Source organism: Nerophis lumbriciformis, linkage group LG33 (assembly GCF_033978685.3).
Source record: "Nerophis lumbriciformis linkage group LG33, RoL_Nlum_v2.1, whole genome shotgun sequence".
Lineage (NCBI taxonomy): Eukaryota > Metazoa > Chordata > Actinopteri > Syngnathiformes > Syngnathidae > Nerophis > Nerophis lumbriciformis.
In genome coordinates this window covers 21465001-21486843 of record NC_084580.2, presented here as the reverse complement: position 1 = coordinate 21486843, position 21843 = coordinate 21465001, and the positions used below count along the sequence as shown (strand labels likewise).

At 39.2% G+C, this 21843-nt stretch overlaps 3 protein-coding genes across 3 annotated transcripts in view; 2 read left to right on the top strand and 1 right to left on the bottom strand.

The window, feature by feature from the left end:
- Nucleotides 1-21843, top strand: part of LOC133575749 (uncharacterized) — a 314457-nt gene that overhangs the window by 158422 nt on the left and 134192 nt on the right. The window lies entirely within an intron of this gene.
- LOC133575685 (uncharacterized) overlaps nt 1-21843 on the top strand; it is a 462851-nt gene that overhangs the window by 342347 nt on the left and 98661 nt on the right. The window lies entirely within an intron of this gene.
- Nucleotides 1-21843, bottom strand: part of LOC133575671 (uncharacterized) — a 40855-nt gene that overhangs the window by 15529 nt on the left and 3483 nt on the right. The window contains exons 2-3 of the mRNA XM_061928379.2: nt 17065-17256; nt 3373-3630 (exon numbers count right to left, since the gene is read on the bottom strand). Of these exons, the coding sequence (XP_061784363.2) occupies nt 3373-3630; nt 17065-17256 (450 nt within the window). The remainder of the gene's footprint in view (nt 1-3372; nt 3631-17064; nt 17257-21843) is intronic.

Genomic DNA, 21843 nt, shown 5'->3' with positions numbered 1-21843 from the left:
TCCTTCAACATGAATGACAGACAAAGGGCACCCAGCTGTCCTGTTTTCTTAATTATAGGAGGAGGAAGTGGCTCACCAGTAGGAGCGTGAGCAGCTGAAAACAATCAGTCAATCACAATGAAATCTAAAACATCCAATAATTCATCAACATCATCATTGACATTATTTGATTTCATTGTCAAAACAATTAATAAATAAATAATATAGATAGGCTCCAACAATATATATATATATATATATATATATATATATATATATGAAATACTTGACTTGGTGAATTCTAGCTGTCAATATACTCCTCCCCTCTTAACCACGCCCTCACCTCCCGAAATCGGAGGTCTCATGGTTGGCAAGTATGACCTTGTTACATTGTTTAATGCATCCAGCGGGGCATCACAACAAAATTAGGCATAATAATGTGTTAATTCCACGACTGTATATATCGGTATCGGTTGATATCGGAATCGGTAATTAAGAGTAGGGGAATATCGGCAAAAAAATGCCATTATCGGACATCTCTACAAAGCAGTGCATCATCCTAACAAGAGAATTGACATTCCTGTTGACAATATATTCAAGAAAAGTGTTAATAATGAAATATAAAGTTAGTAAAGATGTGAGAGTAAGAAGTCAACAAACCTGTTCTGTGTAACACAACTTGATGTTTCTTGAAAACAGCGTCCAGTAGTTGATGTTGTCGCTCCTTCTCCTCTTTTGTTGGACAAAGTTCTTCCTCTTCGTACTTTGCTATCGTCCTTTCGCACATTTTCACACAATCACAACACTTTACACTCACATTTGATCTCTACTTAGCGATGTGTTGATAACTTCCGCGTCTCTTTGTTAGCAGCTAACAAGCTAAGCTAACTAGCCAGCTCAGCTAGCACGAGACGCGCGCTCAGACTAATGTATCCGGATACAAACAACTAGTTCCTATGTTTACATAAAAGTGTACATGCACGCACTCATTACGAAGACAGAACTGAATCGCAGACACAACTATGACCATAATGACAACACCTCATTGTGTTCGTTTAACGCCATCTTCTTTCACCCCCCATCTTGTCTTCTTCTTCTTCTTCGTCTTTATTTAACAGCAGATGAACGCTGAATTAGTGCAAGATCGCCACCTGCCGGATGTGAAGGATATGACTTATGGCTTACAGGCCGGAGAATGACGTTATACATAGTTAAAAAATACATATTCATGTACAGCAGGGGTGTCCAAACTTTTTCCACTGAGGGCCATTTTGATATGTTTTATTTCAAAAACCAATACAATATATGTATAAAAAATATATACATTTAGGCCTCCACTCAGGCTTGATCCCGGAGACCACAAAGGGTTTTGGTCAAAAAAAATATTAAAAATGTGTCATTATTCAGTATTATTATTTGTATTATTATTCAAGGTTGAAATCTCTAGATCAACATTAGGTCTATCTGTCAATATAAAGTTTTTAAAGATTTAAGTTGTATGCTTTTTTTGCCAATTTTTCATGGAAAAAACACAAAATATGCAATATTTTCACCCAATAACATTTTTAAGTGGAATATTTGAGATTATATAATAATTGGAGCATTAAAAAGGTCAATTACTAACAACTTTGATTTTAATTAATTATTATTTTTTTGAGCACAAAAAAATCACACTAAAATGATTGGGGACCCAAAAGGGTCCTACTCATTAAAGTTTTAAAAATACATTATACATTTTTTCTACTGTTGACTTTTAACACAATAATCTCGAGATCATCTTCAGATCTATCCGTCATTTATAAGTTTTATTGTTGTTTTTGTTTTTGGTTTGTTCGTTTTAGGCCCTTTTTTTAAAAAAAAAAAGCAGCTTAGTTTTTTTATATGGCAAACACAAAATATGCAACATTTTTCCCAAAGAATATCTCAAAGTGGAATATTTAGTGTGACATAATTGGAGCCCGTGCGTCGGTTGAGGTGGGCGGGGTTTGGTAGCGGGGGTGTATAATGTAGCCCGGAAGAGTTAGGGCTGCATGGGATTCTGGGTATTTGTTCTGTTGTGTTTATGTTGTGTTACGGTGCAGATGTTCTCCCGAAATGTGTTTGTCATTCTTGTTTGGTTTTGGTTCAAAGTGTGGCGCATTATTAGTAAGAGTGTTAAAGTTTTTTGTATACCGCCACCGTCAGTGTAACCTGTGTGGTTCTTGACCAAGTATGCATTGCTGTCACTTCTGTGAGCAAGCAGAAGTCCCATACAACGTGTGGCTGCGCCGGCACGCTGGTTGTAGTGGGCGCTAAATGCTGTACCATCACGGCACGTCCGAGAAAATAGTTGCCCTGAAATTCGTAGTCTGCCGGAAAAATCGGGAGGGTTGACAAGTATGACGTTGTCAAGCGCCACTCACATAAATCTCGCGGGCCTCACTAACATTCAATTTTTATATCAAGGTGTGGGCAGCGTGTCTGAGACCCTTGGTTTATACATAGCACAAAGCAAAAAAAAACAACTTTGTATGCAGTGTTATTTCATTTTAAATTTCAAAAGATTTTTGTGGCTCCCATTGTTTCCTTTAATGTGTGAAACTGGTCAAAATGGCTCTTTGAGTGGTAAAGGTTGCCGACCCCTGCACAAGGTGGACTGACAGTCTTGCCTTTAGAGTAGACAGATAGTGACTTTGCAGAGGACTTCCAAAAAATGAAGTTATTGTCTTGCGTGTGTTCTCAGGTGTGTTTGCATGTTACTTTTGACGGAGAATCGTTTGTCACAGAGAGGACAACTAAAAAGGGTTTCTCCTGTGTGTGTTCTCATGTGTATTTGCATGTTGCTTTTGTTCGAGAATCTGTTGCCGCACTCTGAACAACTGAAAGGTTTTTCTCCGGTGTGCGTTCTCATATGTATTTGCATTTTACTTTTGACGGCGAAGCTTTTGTCACACAATGAACAACTAAAAGGTCTTTCCCCCGTGTGCGTTTTCATGTGTTGGGCCAAATTTGAGTTTCGAACGAAGCCTTTTGCGCACACGGAACAACTGTAGAGGTTTTCCCCTGTGTGTACTTTCATGTGTGAAAGCATCGTTTCCTTTCGACTGAACTTTTTCCCGCAGTTTGAGCAAATGAAAGGTTTTTCTCCCGTGTGCGTCCGCATGTGTCGAATCAACTTGAAGTTTTCACCAAAGCTTTTGGCGCAAACGGAACAAATGAAGGTTTTTTCTCCTGCGTTTGTTCTCACGTTTGATTCCATACTTGCATTATCGTGTGACGATGTGTCGTCGCTATCTGATAGTGGAGCTAAGAGCGTGTCTGCTTGTGATCCTCCACAGTGGTCTCCATCAGCTTCTGTTGTCATGTGTTGTGTTGAGCTGCTGCTTGGAGGCTCCGCCTCTCTCTTCTCCTCACCTGGACTGTGATGAAGCTGTGAGGACTCAGGTGGTTTCTCTTCATGCTCTTCAGTCTTCACAGAGACAACAGTCAGTGGAAACTTGCTGACATCAGCCTCCTCCTGCCCTAGAAGACACTCTCCCTCCTGAGTGGTCCACAGTTCCTCCTCTTCCTCTTTAATGTGGGGGGGCTGTGGATCCTCCTGCTTCAGTGTGGAGCTCCACTCCAGCAATTGAGGAGGAGGTTTTTCTTGATGACTAATCAGCTGCTGGACATCTGCAGGACACACAAATATCATTGTGAAAAATGATCGTTGTTGAGCAAATTTCCCTCTTATACCGTATTTTTCGGAGTATAAGTCGCTCCGGAGTATAAGTCGCACCGGCCGAAAATGCATAATAAAGAAGGGAAAAAACATATATAAGTCGCATTTTTTGGGGAAATGTATTTGATAAAAGCCAACACCAAGAATAGACATTTGAAAGGCAATTTAAAATAAATAAAGAATAGTGAACAACAGGCTGAATAAGTGTACGTTATATGAGGCATAAATAACCAACTGGTATGTTAACGTAACATATTATGGTAAGAGTCATTCAAATAACTATAACATATAGAACATGCTATACGTTTACCAAACAATCTGTCACTCCTAATCGCTAAATCCCATGAAATCTTATACGTCTAGTCTCTTACGTGAATGAGATCAATAATATTATTTGGTATTTTACGGTAACGTGTTAATAAGTTCACAAATAAGTCGCTCCTGAGTATAAGTCGCACCCCCGGCCAAACTATGAAAAAAACTGCGACTTATAGTCCGAAAAATACGGTAAAATCCTTTAATTTTCCCAAAAATTGACAGTGCGCATTATAACCTGGTGCGCCTAATGTACGGAATAATTCTGGTTGTGTTTATCGACCTCAAAGCAATTTTATTTGGTACATGGTGAAATGACAAGTGTGACCAGTAGATGGCAGTCACACATAAGAGATACGCGTACACTGCAATATGACGCCAGTAAACACCAAAACTTTAAATGTTATGTTGTATATTATTTAAATGTTAAAATAAAGAACATTACACACGGCACTCACAAATCTTGTCAAAATGTTTTAGTATGACTTTGGAGCCGCACCACTTGATGTATTGTCAGCCCGTTACGGCTACTGTAGTCAGAGATACAAGTATTACTGTATTTTTCGGAGTATAAGTCACACTGGAGTATAAGACGCATTTTTTGGGGAAATGTATTTGATAAAAGCCAACACCAAGAATAGACAATTTAAAATAAATAAAGAATAGTGAACAACAGGCTGAATAAGTGTACGTTATATGAGGCATAAATAACCAACTGGTATGTTAACGTAACATATTATGGTAAGAGTCATTCAAATAACTATAACATATAGAACATGCTATACGTTTACCAAACAATCTGTCACTCCTAATCGCTAAATCCCATGAAATCTTATACGTCTAGTCTCTTACGTGAATGAGATAAATAATATTATTTGGTATTTTACGGTAACGTGTTAATAAGTTCACAAATAAGTCGCTCCTGAGTATAAGTCGCATCCCCGGCCAAATTATGAAAAAAACTGCGACTTATAGTCCGAAAAATACGGTAAAATCCTTTAATTTTCCCAAAAATTGACAGTGCGCATTATAACCTGGTGCGCCTAATGTACGGAATAATTCTGGTTGTGTTTATCGACCTCAAAGCAATTTTATTTGGTACATGGTGAAATGACAAGTGTGACCAGTAGATGGCAGTCACACATAAGAGATACGCGTACACTGCAATATGACGCCAGTAAACACCAAAACTTTAAATGTTATGTTGTATATTATTTAAATGTTAAAATAAAGAACATTACACACGGCACTCACAAATCTTGTCAAAATGTTTTAGTATGACTTTGGAGCCGCACCACTTGATGGATTGTCAGCCCATTACGGCTACCGTAGTCAGATACAAGTATTACTGTATTTTTCGGAGTATAAGTCGCACTGGAGTATAAGTCGCATTCTTTGGGGAAATGTATTTGATAAAAGCCAACACCAAGAATAGACATTTGAAAGGCAATTTAAAATAAATCAAGAACATTAAATATCTTGTCTTTGCAGTCATTGAAAATAAGTTGAAAAGGATTTGCAAATCATCGTATTCTGTTTTTATTTACGAATTACACAAACGTGCCAACTTCACTGGTTTCGGGTTTTGTAATTCTGGGCTTTAGATTTTTGTACATGTCTTTGTGCTTTTTTGACAGGGTCTTAAATTCTATTCATTGTTATCTTAAAAAAAAAAAAGTATTATAATTTTCCTGAAAAGCTGGACAGGACAAAAAAAATAAATAAATAAATAAATAAATTAACTAATAATTTTTTTTTTTTTTTTTTTAAAGTATTAAAAACTCTTAAATTTCACTTTTTGGAATTTCATTGGACTTTCCAGGCTAAACAAATGTATAAATAAGTACCGTATTTTTCGGAGTATAAGTCGCTCCGGAGTATAAGTCGCACCGGCCGAAAATGCATAATAAAGATGGAAAAAAACATATATAAGTCGCACTGGAGTATAAGTCGCATTTTTTGTGGAAATGTATTTGATAAAAGCCAACATTTGAAAGGCAATTTAAAATAAATAAAGAATAGTGAACAACAGGCTGAATAAGTGTACGTTATATGAGGCATAAATAACCAACTGGTATGTTAACGTAACATATTATGGTAAGAGTCATTCAAATAACTACAACATATAGAACATGCTATACGTTTACCAGGGGCGTCACTAGCTTTTAAGGACAGGGGGGGCTTAGCCCCCAGGAGATGCACAGGACGCGAGCGAACGTAGCGCACAAGCACAAAACTTCACAAACGGCTAACAAAGACTTAGAAATTATTCATTGTTATTATTATTATTATTTAAAAAATGCACGGGACGAAATGAAATGCTCCCCGGGACGATGGCTTTTAACCATTTTTTTTCTTTTTCTTTTAATGTATTTATTAATTTGACATTTTATATTAAATGTCTTGGTTTTTCCTCCCTCTGAAAATCCTACGAAATGTTTAACAAGCCATCCTATAATAATACAACAGCTATTAATGTAACAATACAATACAACAAATATATTTAATTATGTTTTTTTCATTATTTTAACATTAGGCTAATGTATATTACTTTAAAAAGATTCTACAAGAGTGATGTGGGCATTTTCTATATGGACAAGTGGAATGGATTGGATACCGACACACTAAAGGGGCTCTTTACCTTAAAGTACCAATGATTGTCACACACACACTAGGTGTGGTGAAATGTGTCCTCTACATTTGACCCATCCCCTTGTTCACCCCCTGGGAGGTGAGGGGAGCAGTGGGCAGCAGCGGTGCCGCGCCCGGGAATCATTTTTGGTGATTTACGCTATGAAGTGAGGGGAAACTGAGTGAATAACGACAGTTTATATGATTATTTATTTAAACTCATATTCGGGCCACTTTATAATAAATATGTCGGCATGTATTTGTAAAAAATAAATAAATAATTATATGTATGTATATATATATATATTTATATATATATATCACCAAATTATTTAGGGGGGCTTAAGAATATTTTAGGGGGGCTTGAGCCCCTCTAAAATAGGCCTAACAACGCCAATGACGTTTACCAAACAATCTGTCACTCCTAATCGCTAAATCCCATGAAATCTTATACGTCTAGTCCAGGGGTCGGCAACCCGCGGCTCCGGAGGGCTGCATGGGATTCTGGGTATTTGTCCTGTTGTGTTTATGTTGTGTTACGGTGCAGATGTTCTCCCGAAATTTGTTTGTCATTCTTGTTTGGTGTGGGTTCACAGTGTGGCGCATTATTAGTAAGAGTGTTAAAGTTTTTGGGTTTTTTATACCGCCACCGTCAGTGTGACCTGTGTGGTTGTTGACCAAGTATGCCTTGCTGTCACCTACGTGAGCAAGCGGAAGCCCCTTATAAAGGGTGGTTGATCAGGCACGCTGGCTGTAGTGGGTGCTATATGCTGTATCATCACGGCGCACATGACGCTGAGCCATTCATTTAAAACCTGCGTGCCGCACCAGCTTTCAAATTTCACATAAAGGTGTGGGCAGCGTGTCTGAGACCTCTGGTTTATAAAAAGCAAATTAAAAAAAACTTTGTATACAGTGTTATTTCATTTAAAATTTCAAAAAAAATTTGCGGCTCCCGTTGTTTTCTATAATTTGTGAAACTGGTCAAAATGGCTCTTTGACTGGTAAAGGTTGCCGACCCCTGGTCTAGTCTCTTATGTGAATGAGCTAAATAATATTATTTGATATTTTACGCTAATGTGTTAATCATTTCACACATAAGTCGCACCCCCGGCCAAACTATGAAAAAAAAACGGCGACTTATAGTCCGAAAAATACGGTACACACCACAGTTTCTTCTTAGTTTTACCCTTAATTTTCATCTCCTCTGTGACTTTTTCCGACTTTAACTTAGTAGACTACAATTTCATGCCAGGTCTGAAGGAAGCAGCACACATTACATCCATCATTCACTCATGTCAGCGCTGAAATACAAAACCCAAAACCATTCGTAAATAAAAACAGAATACAATGATGTGCAAATCCTTTTCAACCCATATTCAATTGAATAGACTGCAAAGACAAGATATTTAATGTTCCAACTGAGAAACTTCATTATTTTTTGCCAATAATTATTAACTTAGAATTTAATGGCAGCAACACATTGCAAAAAAGTTGGCACAGGAGCATGTTCACCACTGTGTTACATGGCCTTTCCTTTTAACAACACTCAGTAAACATTTGGGAACTGAGATCAATTTTTGAAACTTTTCAGGTGGAATTTTTTCCCATTCTTGCTTGATGTACAGCTTAAGTTGTTCAATAGTCCGGGGGTCTCCGTTGTGCTATTTTAGGCTTCATAATGCGCCACACATTTTATATGGGAGACAGGTCTGGACTACAGGCAGGCCAGTCTAGTACCCGCACTCTTTTACTATGAAGCCACGTTGATGTAACACGTGGCTTGGCATTGTCTTGCTGAAATAAGCAGGGGCGTCCATGGTAACGTTGCTTGGATGGCAACATATGTTGCTCCAAAACCTGTATGTACCTTTCAGCATTAATGGTGCCTTCACAGATGTGTAAGTTACCCATGTCTTGGGCACTAATACACCCCCATACCAGCACACATGCTGACTTTTCAACTTTGCGCCTATAACAATCCGGATGGTTCTTTTCCTCTTTGGTCCGGAGGACACGACGTCCACGGTTTCCAAAAACAATTTGAAACGTGGACTCGTCAGACCACAGAACACTTTCCCACTTTGCATCAGTCCATCTTAGATGAGCTCGGGCCCAGCGAAGCCAGAAGCTATTCTGGGTGTTGTTGATAAATAGCTTTTGCTTTGCATAGGAGAGTTTTAACTTGCACTTACAGATGTAGCGACCAACTGTAGTTACTGACAGTGGTTTTCTAAAGTGTTCCTGAGCCCACGTGGTGATATCCTTTACACACTGATGTCGCTTTTTGATGCAGTACCGCCTGAGGGATCGAAGGTCCGTAATATCATCGCTTAAGTGCAGTGACTTCTCCGGATTCTCTGAAGCTTTTGATGATATTACGGACCGTAGATGGTGAAATCCCTAAATTCCTTGCAAAAGCTTGTTGAGAAATGTTGTTCTTAAACAATTTGCTCAGGCATTTGTTGACAAAGTGGTGACCCTCGCCCCATCCTTGTTTGTGAACGACTGAGCATTTCATGGAAGCTGCTTTTATACCCAATCATGGCACCCACCTGTTCCCAATGAGCCTGTTCATTTGTGGGATGTTCCAAATAAGTGTATTCCTCAACTTTTTCCGTCTTTTGTGCCAGCTTTTTTTGAAACATGTTGCAGGCATCAAATTCCAAATGAGCTAATATTTGCATAAAACTAAGTTTTCCGGTTCAAACGTTAAATATCTTGTCTTTGCAGTCTATTCAATTGAATATAGATGAAAAGGATTTGCACATCATTGTATTCTGTTTTTATTTACCATTTACACAACGTGCCAACTTCTCTGGTTTTTGGGGTTTGACCTACTCGGTGGCCTAGTGGTTAGAGTGTCCGCCCTGAGATCGGTAGGTTGTGAGTTCAAAACCCCGGCCGAGTCATACCAAAGACTATTAAAAAAAAATGGTACCCATTACCTCCCTGCTTGGCACTCAGCATCAAGGGTTGGAATTGGGGGTTAAATCACCAAAAATGATTCCCGGGCGCGGCACTGCTGCTGCCCACTGCTCCCCTCACCTCCCAGGGGGTGAACAAGGGGATGGGTCAAATGCAGAGGACAAATTTCACCACACCTAGTGTGTGTGTGACAATCATTGGTACTTTAACTTTAACTTTACACAACGTGCCAACTTCTCTGGTTTTGGGTTTTGTACTACAGTATGAATGTCAAAGTTTGTACCATTTCTGGGGGTGAGACAGTTCTGTCCTTCCACGAAGAGGACTGTCGCTTCTTGCGGAGTCTCAGCTCTGACCGTGACCATGTCCTGGGAAAATGATTGGACGTTCAGCGCCTCGTTCGGGCTCACGGCCCCGCTGTCCCTCACTCCATCAGCCAGCTCCGGTATCTGACTCTGGGGCTCAAAACTTGGCTCCACCTTGCATGCCGACGCGTGGTCCTCCTCTTCCACTTTCACCCCCCGGTCCTCTCCGGGGTCGGCAGCACCAAACCTTTCAGCGCCCTCGTAGCTCCCGAGCTTGGTTTTAAGCTCCGCAAATGTTAGATCGTCATCACTCTGTGTCACGCGAACGGAGAACGGTTTGAAAACATCAGGCAGGCCCTTTAATAAAACGGCGGTGAGTAGGCCGTCACTCAAAGTCTGTCCTGCGGTCCGCAGTGCCGTGATCGCGGCCTCTGCGCGGATGATGTAATCCGCGACGCTCTCGCCCACTCCTTTTCGAAGCGATGTCAATTCCGTGTACAAACTAACTACACACGGCTTGTCCTTGCCAGCGTTGTGGTCTCTCAAGATTCGCAGAGCCTTCCTGCCATCATCCGCTGCATCTCTCATCACGAGGGACAAACTTCTATCGTCCAACAGCTGAATTAGAACGGCGTACGCCTCTTCGTTTTTGTTGCTATCTTCCTCTACGCCGTCGTCGTCTTTACCGGGCGGTTCGCCCAGTATGGTGCTTTTTAGGTCCAGGAGATGCAGATGCGCCAGAAATTTGGTTTCCCACGGTGCATAGTTGTTTTCGTCTCCGTCAAAACACAAGCGGTTCCATGGACTCGTAAACTCTTCCTTGGGCCCACGACCTGTTGACGCAGACACATTAGAAAGAGCTGCAAACATCGGAGGACGTAGCACAAAAGTTACGACACGTTTGGTTTGAACTCACATAGCAGCTATTGATTTAATCACTACTTCCGGTAAAGACACATCACCACTACCACCACCATGTGACCATACAATCAACAAATAGAACACTATTTTAGGGATGTCCCGATCCGATATTTGGATCGGGTCGGCTGCCGATATTTGCCAAAAATTGCGTATCGGCAAGGCATGGGAAAATGCCGATCCAGATCCAGTTTAAAAAAAACAAACTCCGGTCCGTGTTTTCCAACGCACCGATTTAAATAATACATTCCACTTTTCTGCTGCTCCGTAATTTCAGTTCCGCATTTTCCAGCACACCTTCAACACATCCACAGGTCTGTGGATTCTCACGCAGTTGCTTTTAGCTGCTGGCATTACACGACAGGCTCTTCTCACTCTTTCCTGTGTCTCCCTCTCACAGACAGCAAGTGCACCTTCTTACACACGTCACATACTGTCACGTCATACGTCACATACGTACTTACCTGCCAACTTTTGAAATCAGAAAAACCTAGTAGCCAGGGTCCAGGGGCCGCAGGCCCCGGTAGGTCCAGGACAAAGTCCTGGTGGGGGGTTCAGGGGGGTTCGCCCCCCGACGCAAAATGATTGATTGCATTCAGACAGGTTAAAATGTTGCTAAAACCATCACTTTTCTATCAGTCACAGTGACTTTTCAAAACAAAAATATTACAGCAAAAATCATATGGGTTGATTGGCATGTTTATTCTGTAAGCTAACTTCAATAGTTTGAAATTATTTTGACAGTTAATGCCAGTTATCCTGTCAACCTTTCACAAGACTTCAATTTGTTAATTGAAAGTATAAACAGTATAAACACTTTTTACAGTAAACAAATGGTAAAACAGTACTAAACAATTCCATTAAAAAAAAAATTGGTGTCATTATTAACTTTCTGTCCAAGCTTGTATAATCTACTGCCTTGTTCAATTGTAAAAAATATTCTGTGCCTAAAATTCACATTTCTATCACAATTATCATACTGTAAACATGGTAAGCTAGCTTCATTAAAATTAATAGTCCGGTCAATAGCATGGAATTACAATTCAAATGTAGTTTTTTTGTAAGCCTTTCAAAAGAATTCAAAATATGAAAAATTTATGAAAATTAATTTAAGCCATCAGACACTTGAAAAGTGGCACATCACATCTCTAATGTAATCATTTTAACTTTTCAACAGAAATATTAAGGACATACTTCTGTATTTTGGTAGTTATGCTGTCAACATTTAACAAGATTTCTTCAACTTGGACTTGAAAGCATAAATAGTATAAACACTTTTAACAGTATAACAGTACTAAACAATTCCAATAGATAACATTGGTGTCATTACCTTTTTGTGGCTAAAATCCGAAAAACGTTGAAAGTTTTCCACTTGTATCGCTAGCAACGGCATTAGACTTGTGTTTTTTTGTCCCAACGTGGTCTTTTACATCGCTAATTCCTCCGTGTCCGATCGAAAAATCTTGTCTGCACAAGGTGCAATTCGCGTAGTTTTCACCCTTTTTGGAACGGATAATTATTCCCGGATAGGCTTTTGAATATTCTTCACGGAATGACTGCAGTTTTCTTTTCGGTTTAAGACTCGTTTGCGATTTTTCTCCGGCTGATTCCATGATCGTTCGCTCGTTTGGAAACAATGGCAACTGGTGCCTCGTGCTTGGCAGCGGTGCTATAAATAACCTCGCGCATTTAAAAAAAAATAATTTTTTTTTATTACCGGTAATGAAAAACCGTATTTTTTATCACTGCAACTGTAACCCGGAATAGGTTGATGAAAACCGTACTAATTACGGGAAAACCGGAGTAGTTGGCAGGTATGCCATACAATCAACAAATAGAACACTATTTTAGGGATGTCCCGATCCGATATTTGGATCGGATCAGCTGCCGATATTTGCCAAAAATTGCGTATCGGCAAGGCATGGGAAAATGCCGATCCAGATCCAGTTTAAAAAAAAACTCCGGTCCGTGTTTTCCAACGCACCGATTCAAATAATACATTCCACTTTTCTGCTGCTCCATAATTTCAGTTCCGCATTTTCCAGCACACCTTCAACACATCCACAGGTCTGTGGATTCTCACGCAGTTGCTTTTAGCTGCTGGCATTACACGACAGGCTCTTCTCACTCTTTCCTGTGTCTCCCTCTCACAGACAGCAAGTGCACCTTCTTACACACGTCACATACTGTCACGTCATACGTCACATACGTACATACCTGCCAACTTTTGAAATCAGAAAAACCTAGTAGCCAGGGTCCAGGGGTCGCAGGTTCAGGGGGGTTCGCCCCCCGACGCAAAATGATTGATTGCATTCAGACAGGTTAAAATGTTGCTAAAACCATCACTTTTCTATCAGTCACAGTGACTTTTCAAAACAAAAATATTACAGCAAAAATCATATGGGTTGATTGACATGTTTATTCTGTAAGCTAACTTCAATAGTTTGAAATTATTTTGACAGTTAATGCCAGTTATCCTGTCAACCTTTCACAAGACTTCAATTTGTTAATTGAAAGTATAAACAGTATAAACACTTTTTACAGTAAACAAATGGTAAAACAGTACTAAACAATTCCATAAAAATAAAAAAATTGGTGTCATTATTAACTTTCTGTCCAAGCTTGTATAATCTACTGCCTTGTTCAATTGTAAAAAATATTCTGTGCCTAAAATTCACATTTCTATCACAATTATCATACTGTAAACATGGTAAGCTAACTTCATTAAAATTAATAGTCCTGTCAATAGCATGGAATTACAATTCAAATGTAGTTTTTTTGTAAGCCTTTCAAAAGAATTCAAAATATGAAAAATTAATGAAAATTAATTTAAGCCATCAGACACTTGAAAAGTGGCACATCACATCTCTAATGTAATCATTTGAACTTTTCAACAGAAATAGCACTGCAAAAATATTAAGGACATACTTCTGTATTTTGGTAGTTATGCTGTCAACATTTAACAAGATGTCTTCAACTTGGACTTGAAAGCATAAATAGTATAAACACTTTTAACAGTATAACAGTACTAAACAATTCCAATAGATAACATTGGTGTCATTACCTTTTTGTGGCTAAAATCCGAAAAACGTTGAAAGTTTTCCACTTGTATCGCTAGCAACGGCATTAGACTTGTGTTTTTTTGTCCCAACGTGGTCTTTTACATCGCTAATTCCTCCGTGTCCGATCGAAAAATCTTGTCTGCACAAGGTGCAATTGGCGTAGTTTTCACCCTTTTTGGAACAGATAATTATTCCCGGATAGGCTTTTGAATATTCTTCACGGAATGACTGCAGTTTTCTTTTCGGTTTAAGACTCGTTTGCCATTTTTCTCCGGCTGATTCCATGATCGTTCACTCGTTTGGAAACAATGGCAACAGGTGCCTCGTGCTTGGCAGCGGTGCTATAAATAGCCTCGCGCATTTAAAAAAAAAAAATTTTTTTAATTAATGAAAAACCGTATTTTTTCATCACTGCAACCGTAACCCGGAATAGGTTGATGAAAACCGTACTAATTACGGGAAAACCGGAGTAGTTGGCAGGTATGCCATACAATCAACAAATAGAACACTATTTTAGGGATGTCCCGATCCGATATTTGGATCGGGTCGGCTGCCGATATTTGCCAAAAATTGCGTATCGGCAAGGCATGGGAAAATGCCGATCCAGATCCAGTTTAAAAAAAAGACTCCGGTCCGTGTTTTCCAACGCACCGATTTAAATAATACATTCCACTTTTCTGCTGCTCCGTAATTTCAGTTCCGCATTTTCCAGCACACCTTCAACACATCCACAGGTCTGTGGATTCTCACGCAGTTGCTTTTAGCTGCTGGCATTACACGACAGGCTCTTCTCACTCTTTCCTGTGTCTCCCTCTCACAGACAGCAAGTGCACCTTCTTACACACGTCACATACTGTCACGTCATACGTCACATACTGTCACGTCATACGTCACATACTGTCACGTCATACGTCACATACTGTCACGTCATACGTCACATACTGTCACGTCATACGTCACAATCGTATACGTCCTCCCCGAGCAGAGAGGTCGCAGCACGGCTAACGTTAGCTGTGATGCTAGCGCAGCCGTGCGAGCAACGCTCCCTCTAAGGTGCTCGCCTGTGCAATTGCGCACTGTTTAAGCGTCCTCTGCGCATATCAAATCTATGCCACGCATGAAATCAAATAAAAAAATAAGCGCATAACAATTTTCGACACAGACACGACAGAGAAAACAGTTTTCGTCATCATTGTTCAAATATTGTGACGTCTGTCGAGACGCTTATCTCCATTCGGTGCCACACGTCCACACCATCAAAATGCCGAGGCAAAAATTTTCAGATCAACACCGTATGAAGAAATTAGTGATTTTTTTAGTTGTGATTTCCTTCTCTGCATGAAAGTTTAAAAGTAGCATATATTAATGCAGTATGAAGAAGAATGTATTAATGTAGACATGCAAGCCTTGAAAGAACATTTTGAAAATCAAGACTACATTTACTGCAAATGGGTGCATTTCTACCCTATATTTTAACTTTAGATTTATTCTCATATCAAACTCTTTTGGCTGTCTTTTTGACACTTACATCCGGCGCCCCCCTCCACACCCTGGATTATAAATAATGTAAATAATTCAATGTGATTATCTTGTGTGATGACTGTATTATGATGATAGTATATATCTGATAGTATATATCTGTATCATGAATCAATTTAAGTGGACCCCGACTTAAACAAGTTGAAAAACTTATTGGGGTGTTACCATTTAGTGGTCAATTGTACGGAATATGTACTTCACTGTGCAACCTACTAATAAAAGTCTCAATCAATCAATCAAAACACATAGAATCATCATACTGCTGTGATTATATGCATCAAGTGTTCATTCAAGGCTAAGGCAAAATATCGAGATATATATCGTGTATCGCAATATGGCCTTAAAATATCGCAATATTAAAAAAAGGCCATATCGCCCAGCCCTAGTTTCAATGATGCCATTTCTGTTTGTCATGTATAATTTTGTCTATTTTGTGTTTATCCTTGAATAAACAGGTCAGTTTCTTGTTACCAACCATTGTGTATTATTCAAACTCCCCTAATTCAGCTGGCTAGTTGTTATCAAGAGTACTAAAACCCTTTTCAACATGATTCTGACAACTAAGTAGGCTAAATAACTTTAAACTTTATTACATGCTCGGATAGGCCTGTATCGGTATCGGTCAGTATCGGTATCGGATCGGAAATGCAAAAACAATATCGGTATCGGATCGGAAGTGCAAAAACCTGGATCGGGACATCCCTACACTATTTACCGTATTTTTCGGACTATAAGTGGCAGTTTTTTTCATAGTTTGGCCGGGGGTGCAACTTATACTCGGGAGCGACTTATGTGTGAAATGATTAACACATTACCGTAAAATATCAAATAATACTATTTAGCTCATTCACGTAAGAGACTAGACAATGGGTGTCAAACTCTGGCCCGCGTGTAATTTCACTTGGCCCTTGAGGCGATATCAAATTAACACTAAAGCTGGCCCGCCGATCCTCCCGGGAGTCTTCCAAACGCCAGCCAGCCAGCCAGCCAAACGAGTGCTGGCCCAGTCACATAACATGTGACATTCTGCCCGCACACACATTAGAATGCAACGCATACTTCATCAACAGCGATACACACTCCGGCAGATTCAATGGGGGTCTGGCGGCAGATTTCTTTGACTTTATCGTTGGAAATGCATCTGCTTTGAGTGTCGCAGGATATCCACACATTCTTGCCATCTCTGTCGTAGCATAGCTTTCGTCGGTAAAGTGTGCGGAACAAACGTCCAATTTCTTGCCACTTTTGCATCTTTGGGCCACTGGTGCAACTTGAATCCGTCCCTGTTCGTGTTGTTACACCCTCCGACAACACACCGACGAGGCATGATGTCTCTAAGGTACGGAAAACAGTCGAAAAAACGGAAAATAACAGAGCTGATTTGACTCGGTGTTTGAGAAAATGGCGGATTGCTTCCCGATGTGACGCCACGTTGTGACGTCATCGCTCCGAGAGCGAATAATAGAAAGGCATTTAATTCGCCAAAATTCACCCATTTAGACTTCGGAAATCGGTTAAAAAAATATATGGTCTTTTTTCTGCAACATCAAGGTATATATTGACGCTTACATAGGTCTGGTGATAATGTTCCCCTTTAAAAAGCAAGCATATCTCCACCCTAAAAGAGAATGGTGGACCCTGAATGAAAATAAGTTACAAACATTGTATTAAATGATGTTGTGCTTACCTGGACTGTGATGAAGCTGTGAGGACTCAGGTGGTTTGTCTTCATGCTCTTCAGTCTTCACAGAGACAACAGTCAGTGGAAACTTGGTGAGATCATCCTCCTCCTGCCCGAGAAGACACTCTCCCTCCTGGGTGATGCACAGTTCCTCCTCTTCGGCTTTAACGTGGGCGAGCTGTGCGTCCTCCTCTTCCTCTTTAACATAGAGAGTTGATTTACTGGGTGAAAACTTTTATAAAAGGGACGGCATTGCTCAAAACATTCCTAAAAGTCATAACAGAATATGAAGGACCCAGTGTAAAATGAGCAACTCAATTTTATCAATACCTATATTTAGGGACCGCAATGTCCCTTTGGGACAGAGGACTCTATTGTATTTTGTGCGTTTTATTCTTTCTTTCTTTATTATTATATCGCTGCGTCTTTCAGCTGTAATTTGACCCCCTTAACATGCTTCAAAACTCGCCATATTTGGCACACACATCGGGACTGGCGAAAATTGTCATCTAATCAAAAAACAAAACCCTAAAACTCAAAATTGCGCTCTAGCGCCCCCTAGGAAAAAACACAGACAAAACTGCCTGTAACTTCCGGTAGGAATGTCGTAGATGAAACAAAAACCTCTATGTAGGTCTGAATTAGACCTAGATTTCATACAATGACATCCTTCAGCAAATATCTACAGGAAGTTTGCAATTCCCCCTTCTAAACAACATTTTAGTAAAAACAGTCACTTTTGCCTCTTTGAGCTGTAATTTGACCCCATTAACATGCTTCAGAACTCACCATATTTGGCACACACATCAGGACTGGCAAAAATTGCGATCTAATAAAAAATCCCAACCCCAAAACTCAAAATTGCACTCTAGCGCCCCCTAGGAAGAAAACACAGACACAACTGCCTGTAACTTCCAGTAGGAATGTCGTAGAGACAAAAACCTCTATGTAGGTCTGAATTAGACCTAGATTTCATACACTGACATCCTTCAGCAAAAATCTACAGGAAGTTGGCAATTCCCCCTTCTAAACAAAATTTTAGTAAAAACAGTCACTTTTGCCTCTTTGAGCTGTAATTTGGCCCCCTTAACATTCTTCAAAACTCACCAAACTGGACACACACATCAGGACTGGCAAAAATTGTGATCTAATAAAAAAAACCCAACCCCAAAACTCAAAATTGCGTTCTAGCGCCCCCTAGGAAGAAAACACAGACACAACTTCTCCTAGGAAGAGAACTCAGACAAAACTGCCTGTAACTTCCAGTAGGAATGTCTTAGAGACATGAAACAAAAACCTTTATGTAGGTCTGACTTAGACCTACACTTCATTCATTGACAACCCCCAGCAAAAATCAACAGGAAGTTTGCAATTCTCCCTTCAAAAGAAAAGTTTTGTAAAAACTGGTCACCTTTTTTCAAAGATTATCTCATCTGAGCGCGTTTGTCGTGTCGGCTTCAAACTAGCACAGGAGAGAGATTGAACCCTTCTGATTAAAAGTTGACGAAAGAGTTTTAATTACTGCTCCGGTTTGTGCCGTCAAAGTCTATCCCGTCCATCGCTGCTTGCAGCTTTAATTTGTTCTTGTTTTTTGTATGCATGTCCCTAGGGCTGGGCGATATATCGATGTACTCGATATATCGTGGGTTTGTCTCTGTGCGATATAGAAAATGACTATATCGTGATATTCGAGTATACATTCTCACGCAGTTGCTTTTAGCTGCGGGCATTACACTACAGGCTCTTCTCACTCTTTCTAGTTTCTCCTTCTTACAGAGACTTAAACAAGCGCACCTCCTTACATACGTCACATACGTATACGCCCTCGCTGAGCAGAGAGGTAGCAGCATGGGTAAAGTTAGCTGTGGTGCGAGTGGTAATACGAGAGAAAGAAGGTGCGAATCTGGTAACAAATGAAGGAAGAATTAATTCCCAAGAAAAACAGCGCGGGGTCCATCGTCTGGCGTTGGTTTGGCTTCAAGTGGGAATATGTCGAACAGACAACCGTAATATGTCAAGTGTGGTGCGAAAGCGTTGCTACAAAAAGCAGCATTGCTGCTAATATGTAGCATCATTTGAAAAGTCACCCTCTAGAGAATGAAGAGTGCTTACTCAGCATGTCAACATCTCCGTTCGGTGCCATACCAACAAAATGCCGAGGCAACCATTTCCACATCAACACCGTATGAAAAAATTAGTCCACGACATAAGGAGATAACATCCGCCGGAACCTACCACACAGTGAAGGACATACACTATTTGATTTCCTATTATGCAGCTCATTTTTATTTGACACTTATTGAAATATCTTGTGTGACATCATGCACAAAAGTGCACTTTATTTGTTTTAAACTATTGTAGTGGCGTTCTGTACAAAAAGTGCACTTTAATTTAGTGTTGTTTTGATGTGTCATCATGCACAAAAGTGCACTAATAGCTTGTTTTAAAATGTCTCTGACAATCTTGCACTTTCTGTTTTGGAAATGACATAAATTAATAATTTGTTGTGAGTTCATGCACTGTGTTGGTTTTGTTCTTTGAACAAGGTGATGTTCATGCACGGTTCATTTTATCACCAGTAATAAAAACATGGTAACACTTTAGTATGGGGAACATATTCACCATTAATTAGTTGCTTATTAACATGCAAATTAGCAACATTTTGGCTCTTAACTAGTCATTATTAAGTACTTATTAATGCCTTATTCGGCATGGCCTTATTATAACCCTAACCTTCTAACCCTGGCCCTAACCCTAACCCTAACCAAATAACTCTAAATTAAGTCTTTGTTACTTAGAATATGTTCCCCTAGTGTCCAAATAACTCTAAATTAAGTCTTTGTTACTTAGAATATGTTCCCCTAGTGTCCAAATAACTCTAAATTAAGTCTTTGTTACTTAGAATATGTTCCTTTGTGTCCAAATAACTCTAAATTAAGTCTTTGTTACTTAGAATATGTTCCCCTAGTGTCCAAATAACTCTAAATTAAGTCTTTGTTACTTAGAATATGTTCCCCTAGTGTCCAAAAAACTCTAAATTAAGTCTTTGTTACTTAGAATATGTTCCCCTAGTGTCCAAATAACTCTAAATTAAGTCTTTGTTACTTAGAATATGTTCCCCTAGTGTCCAAATAACTCTAAATTAAGTCTTTGTTACTTAGAATATGTTCTCCTAGTGTCCAAAAAACTCTAAATTAAGTCTTTGTTACTTAGAATATGTTCCCCTAGTGTCCAAATAACTCTAAATTAAGTCTTTGTTACTTAGAATATGTTCCCCTAGTGTCCAAATAACTCTAAATTAAGTCTTTGTTACTTAGAATATGTTCCCCTAGTGTCCAAATAACTCTAAATTAAGTCTTTGTTACTTAGAATATGTTCCCCTAGTGTCCAAATAACTCTAAATTAAGTCTTTGTTACTTAGAATATGTTCCCCTAGTGTCCAAATAACTCTAAATTAAGTCTTTGTTACTTAGAATATGTTCCCCTAGTGTCCAATTAACTCTAAATTAAGTCTTTGTTACTTAGAATATGTTCCCCTAGTGTCCAAATAACTCTAAATTAAGTCTTTGTTACTTAGAATATGTTCCCCTAGTGTCCAAATAACTCTAAATTAAGTCTTTGTTACTTAGAATATGTTCCCCTAGTGTCCAAAAAACTCTAAATTAAGTCTTTGTTACTTAGAATATGTTCCCCTAGTGTCTAAAAAACTCTAAATTAAGTCTTTGTTACTTAGAATATGTTCCCCTAGTGTCCAAAAAACTCTAAATTAAGTCTTTGTTACTTAGAATATGTTCCCCTAGTGTCCAAATAACTCTAAATTAAGTCTTTGTTACTTAGAATATGTTCCCCTAGTGTCCAAAAAACTCTAAATTAAGTCTTTGTTACTTAGAATATGTTCCCCTAGTGCCCAAATAACTCTAAATTAAGTCTTTGTTACTTAGAATATGTTCCCCTAGTGTCCAAATAACTCTAAATTAAGTCTTTGTTACTTAGAATATGTTCCCCTAGTGTCCAAATAACTCTAAATTAAGTCTTGGTTACTTAGAATATGTTCCCCTAGTGTCCAAAAAACTCTAAATTAAGTCTTTGTTACTTAGAATATGTTCCCCATACTAAAGTGTTACCAAAAACATAACTTTGTCTTGAATTTGAAAGAAGAAAAAACATTTTATTTTTCACTAAAGAAGGGTTCGGTGAATGCGCATATGAAACTGGTGGGGTTCGGTACCTCCAACAAGGTTAAGAAACACTGGTCTATTCTATGCGCCTTATAATGCGGTGCGCCTTATATATGAACAAAGTTTTAAAATAGGCCATTCATTGAAGGTGCGCCTTATAATCCGGTGCGCCTTTATAGTGCGGAAAATATGGTATTACAATTAAAAATATATTAAGTGACTGTTTGAGTTTTGTGTAAACATGTTGTTACAAATTGAGAGGAACATCAAACTCATAAATAATGTGTGTATGAAAGGGTCTCGTTTTCATGAACAATACAAAAACAAAGCAGTGCATCATCCTCACGAGACTATAGACCAGTGGTTCTTAACCTGGGTTCGATGGAACCCTAGGGGTTCGGTGAGTCGGGCTCAGGGGTTCGGCGGAGGTCACGACACACCCGACTCATCGTGTAAATAAAAACTTCTCCCTATCGGCGTATTACGGATACGACAACAGCAGAAGTCAGACTGATTTGCAGGTGTGTAATTTGTTGTGAGTTTATGCACTGTGTTGGTTTTGTTGTTTGAACAAGGTGATGATCATGCACGGTTCATTTTATCACCA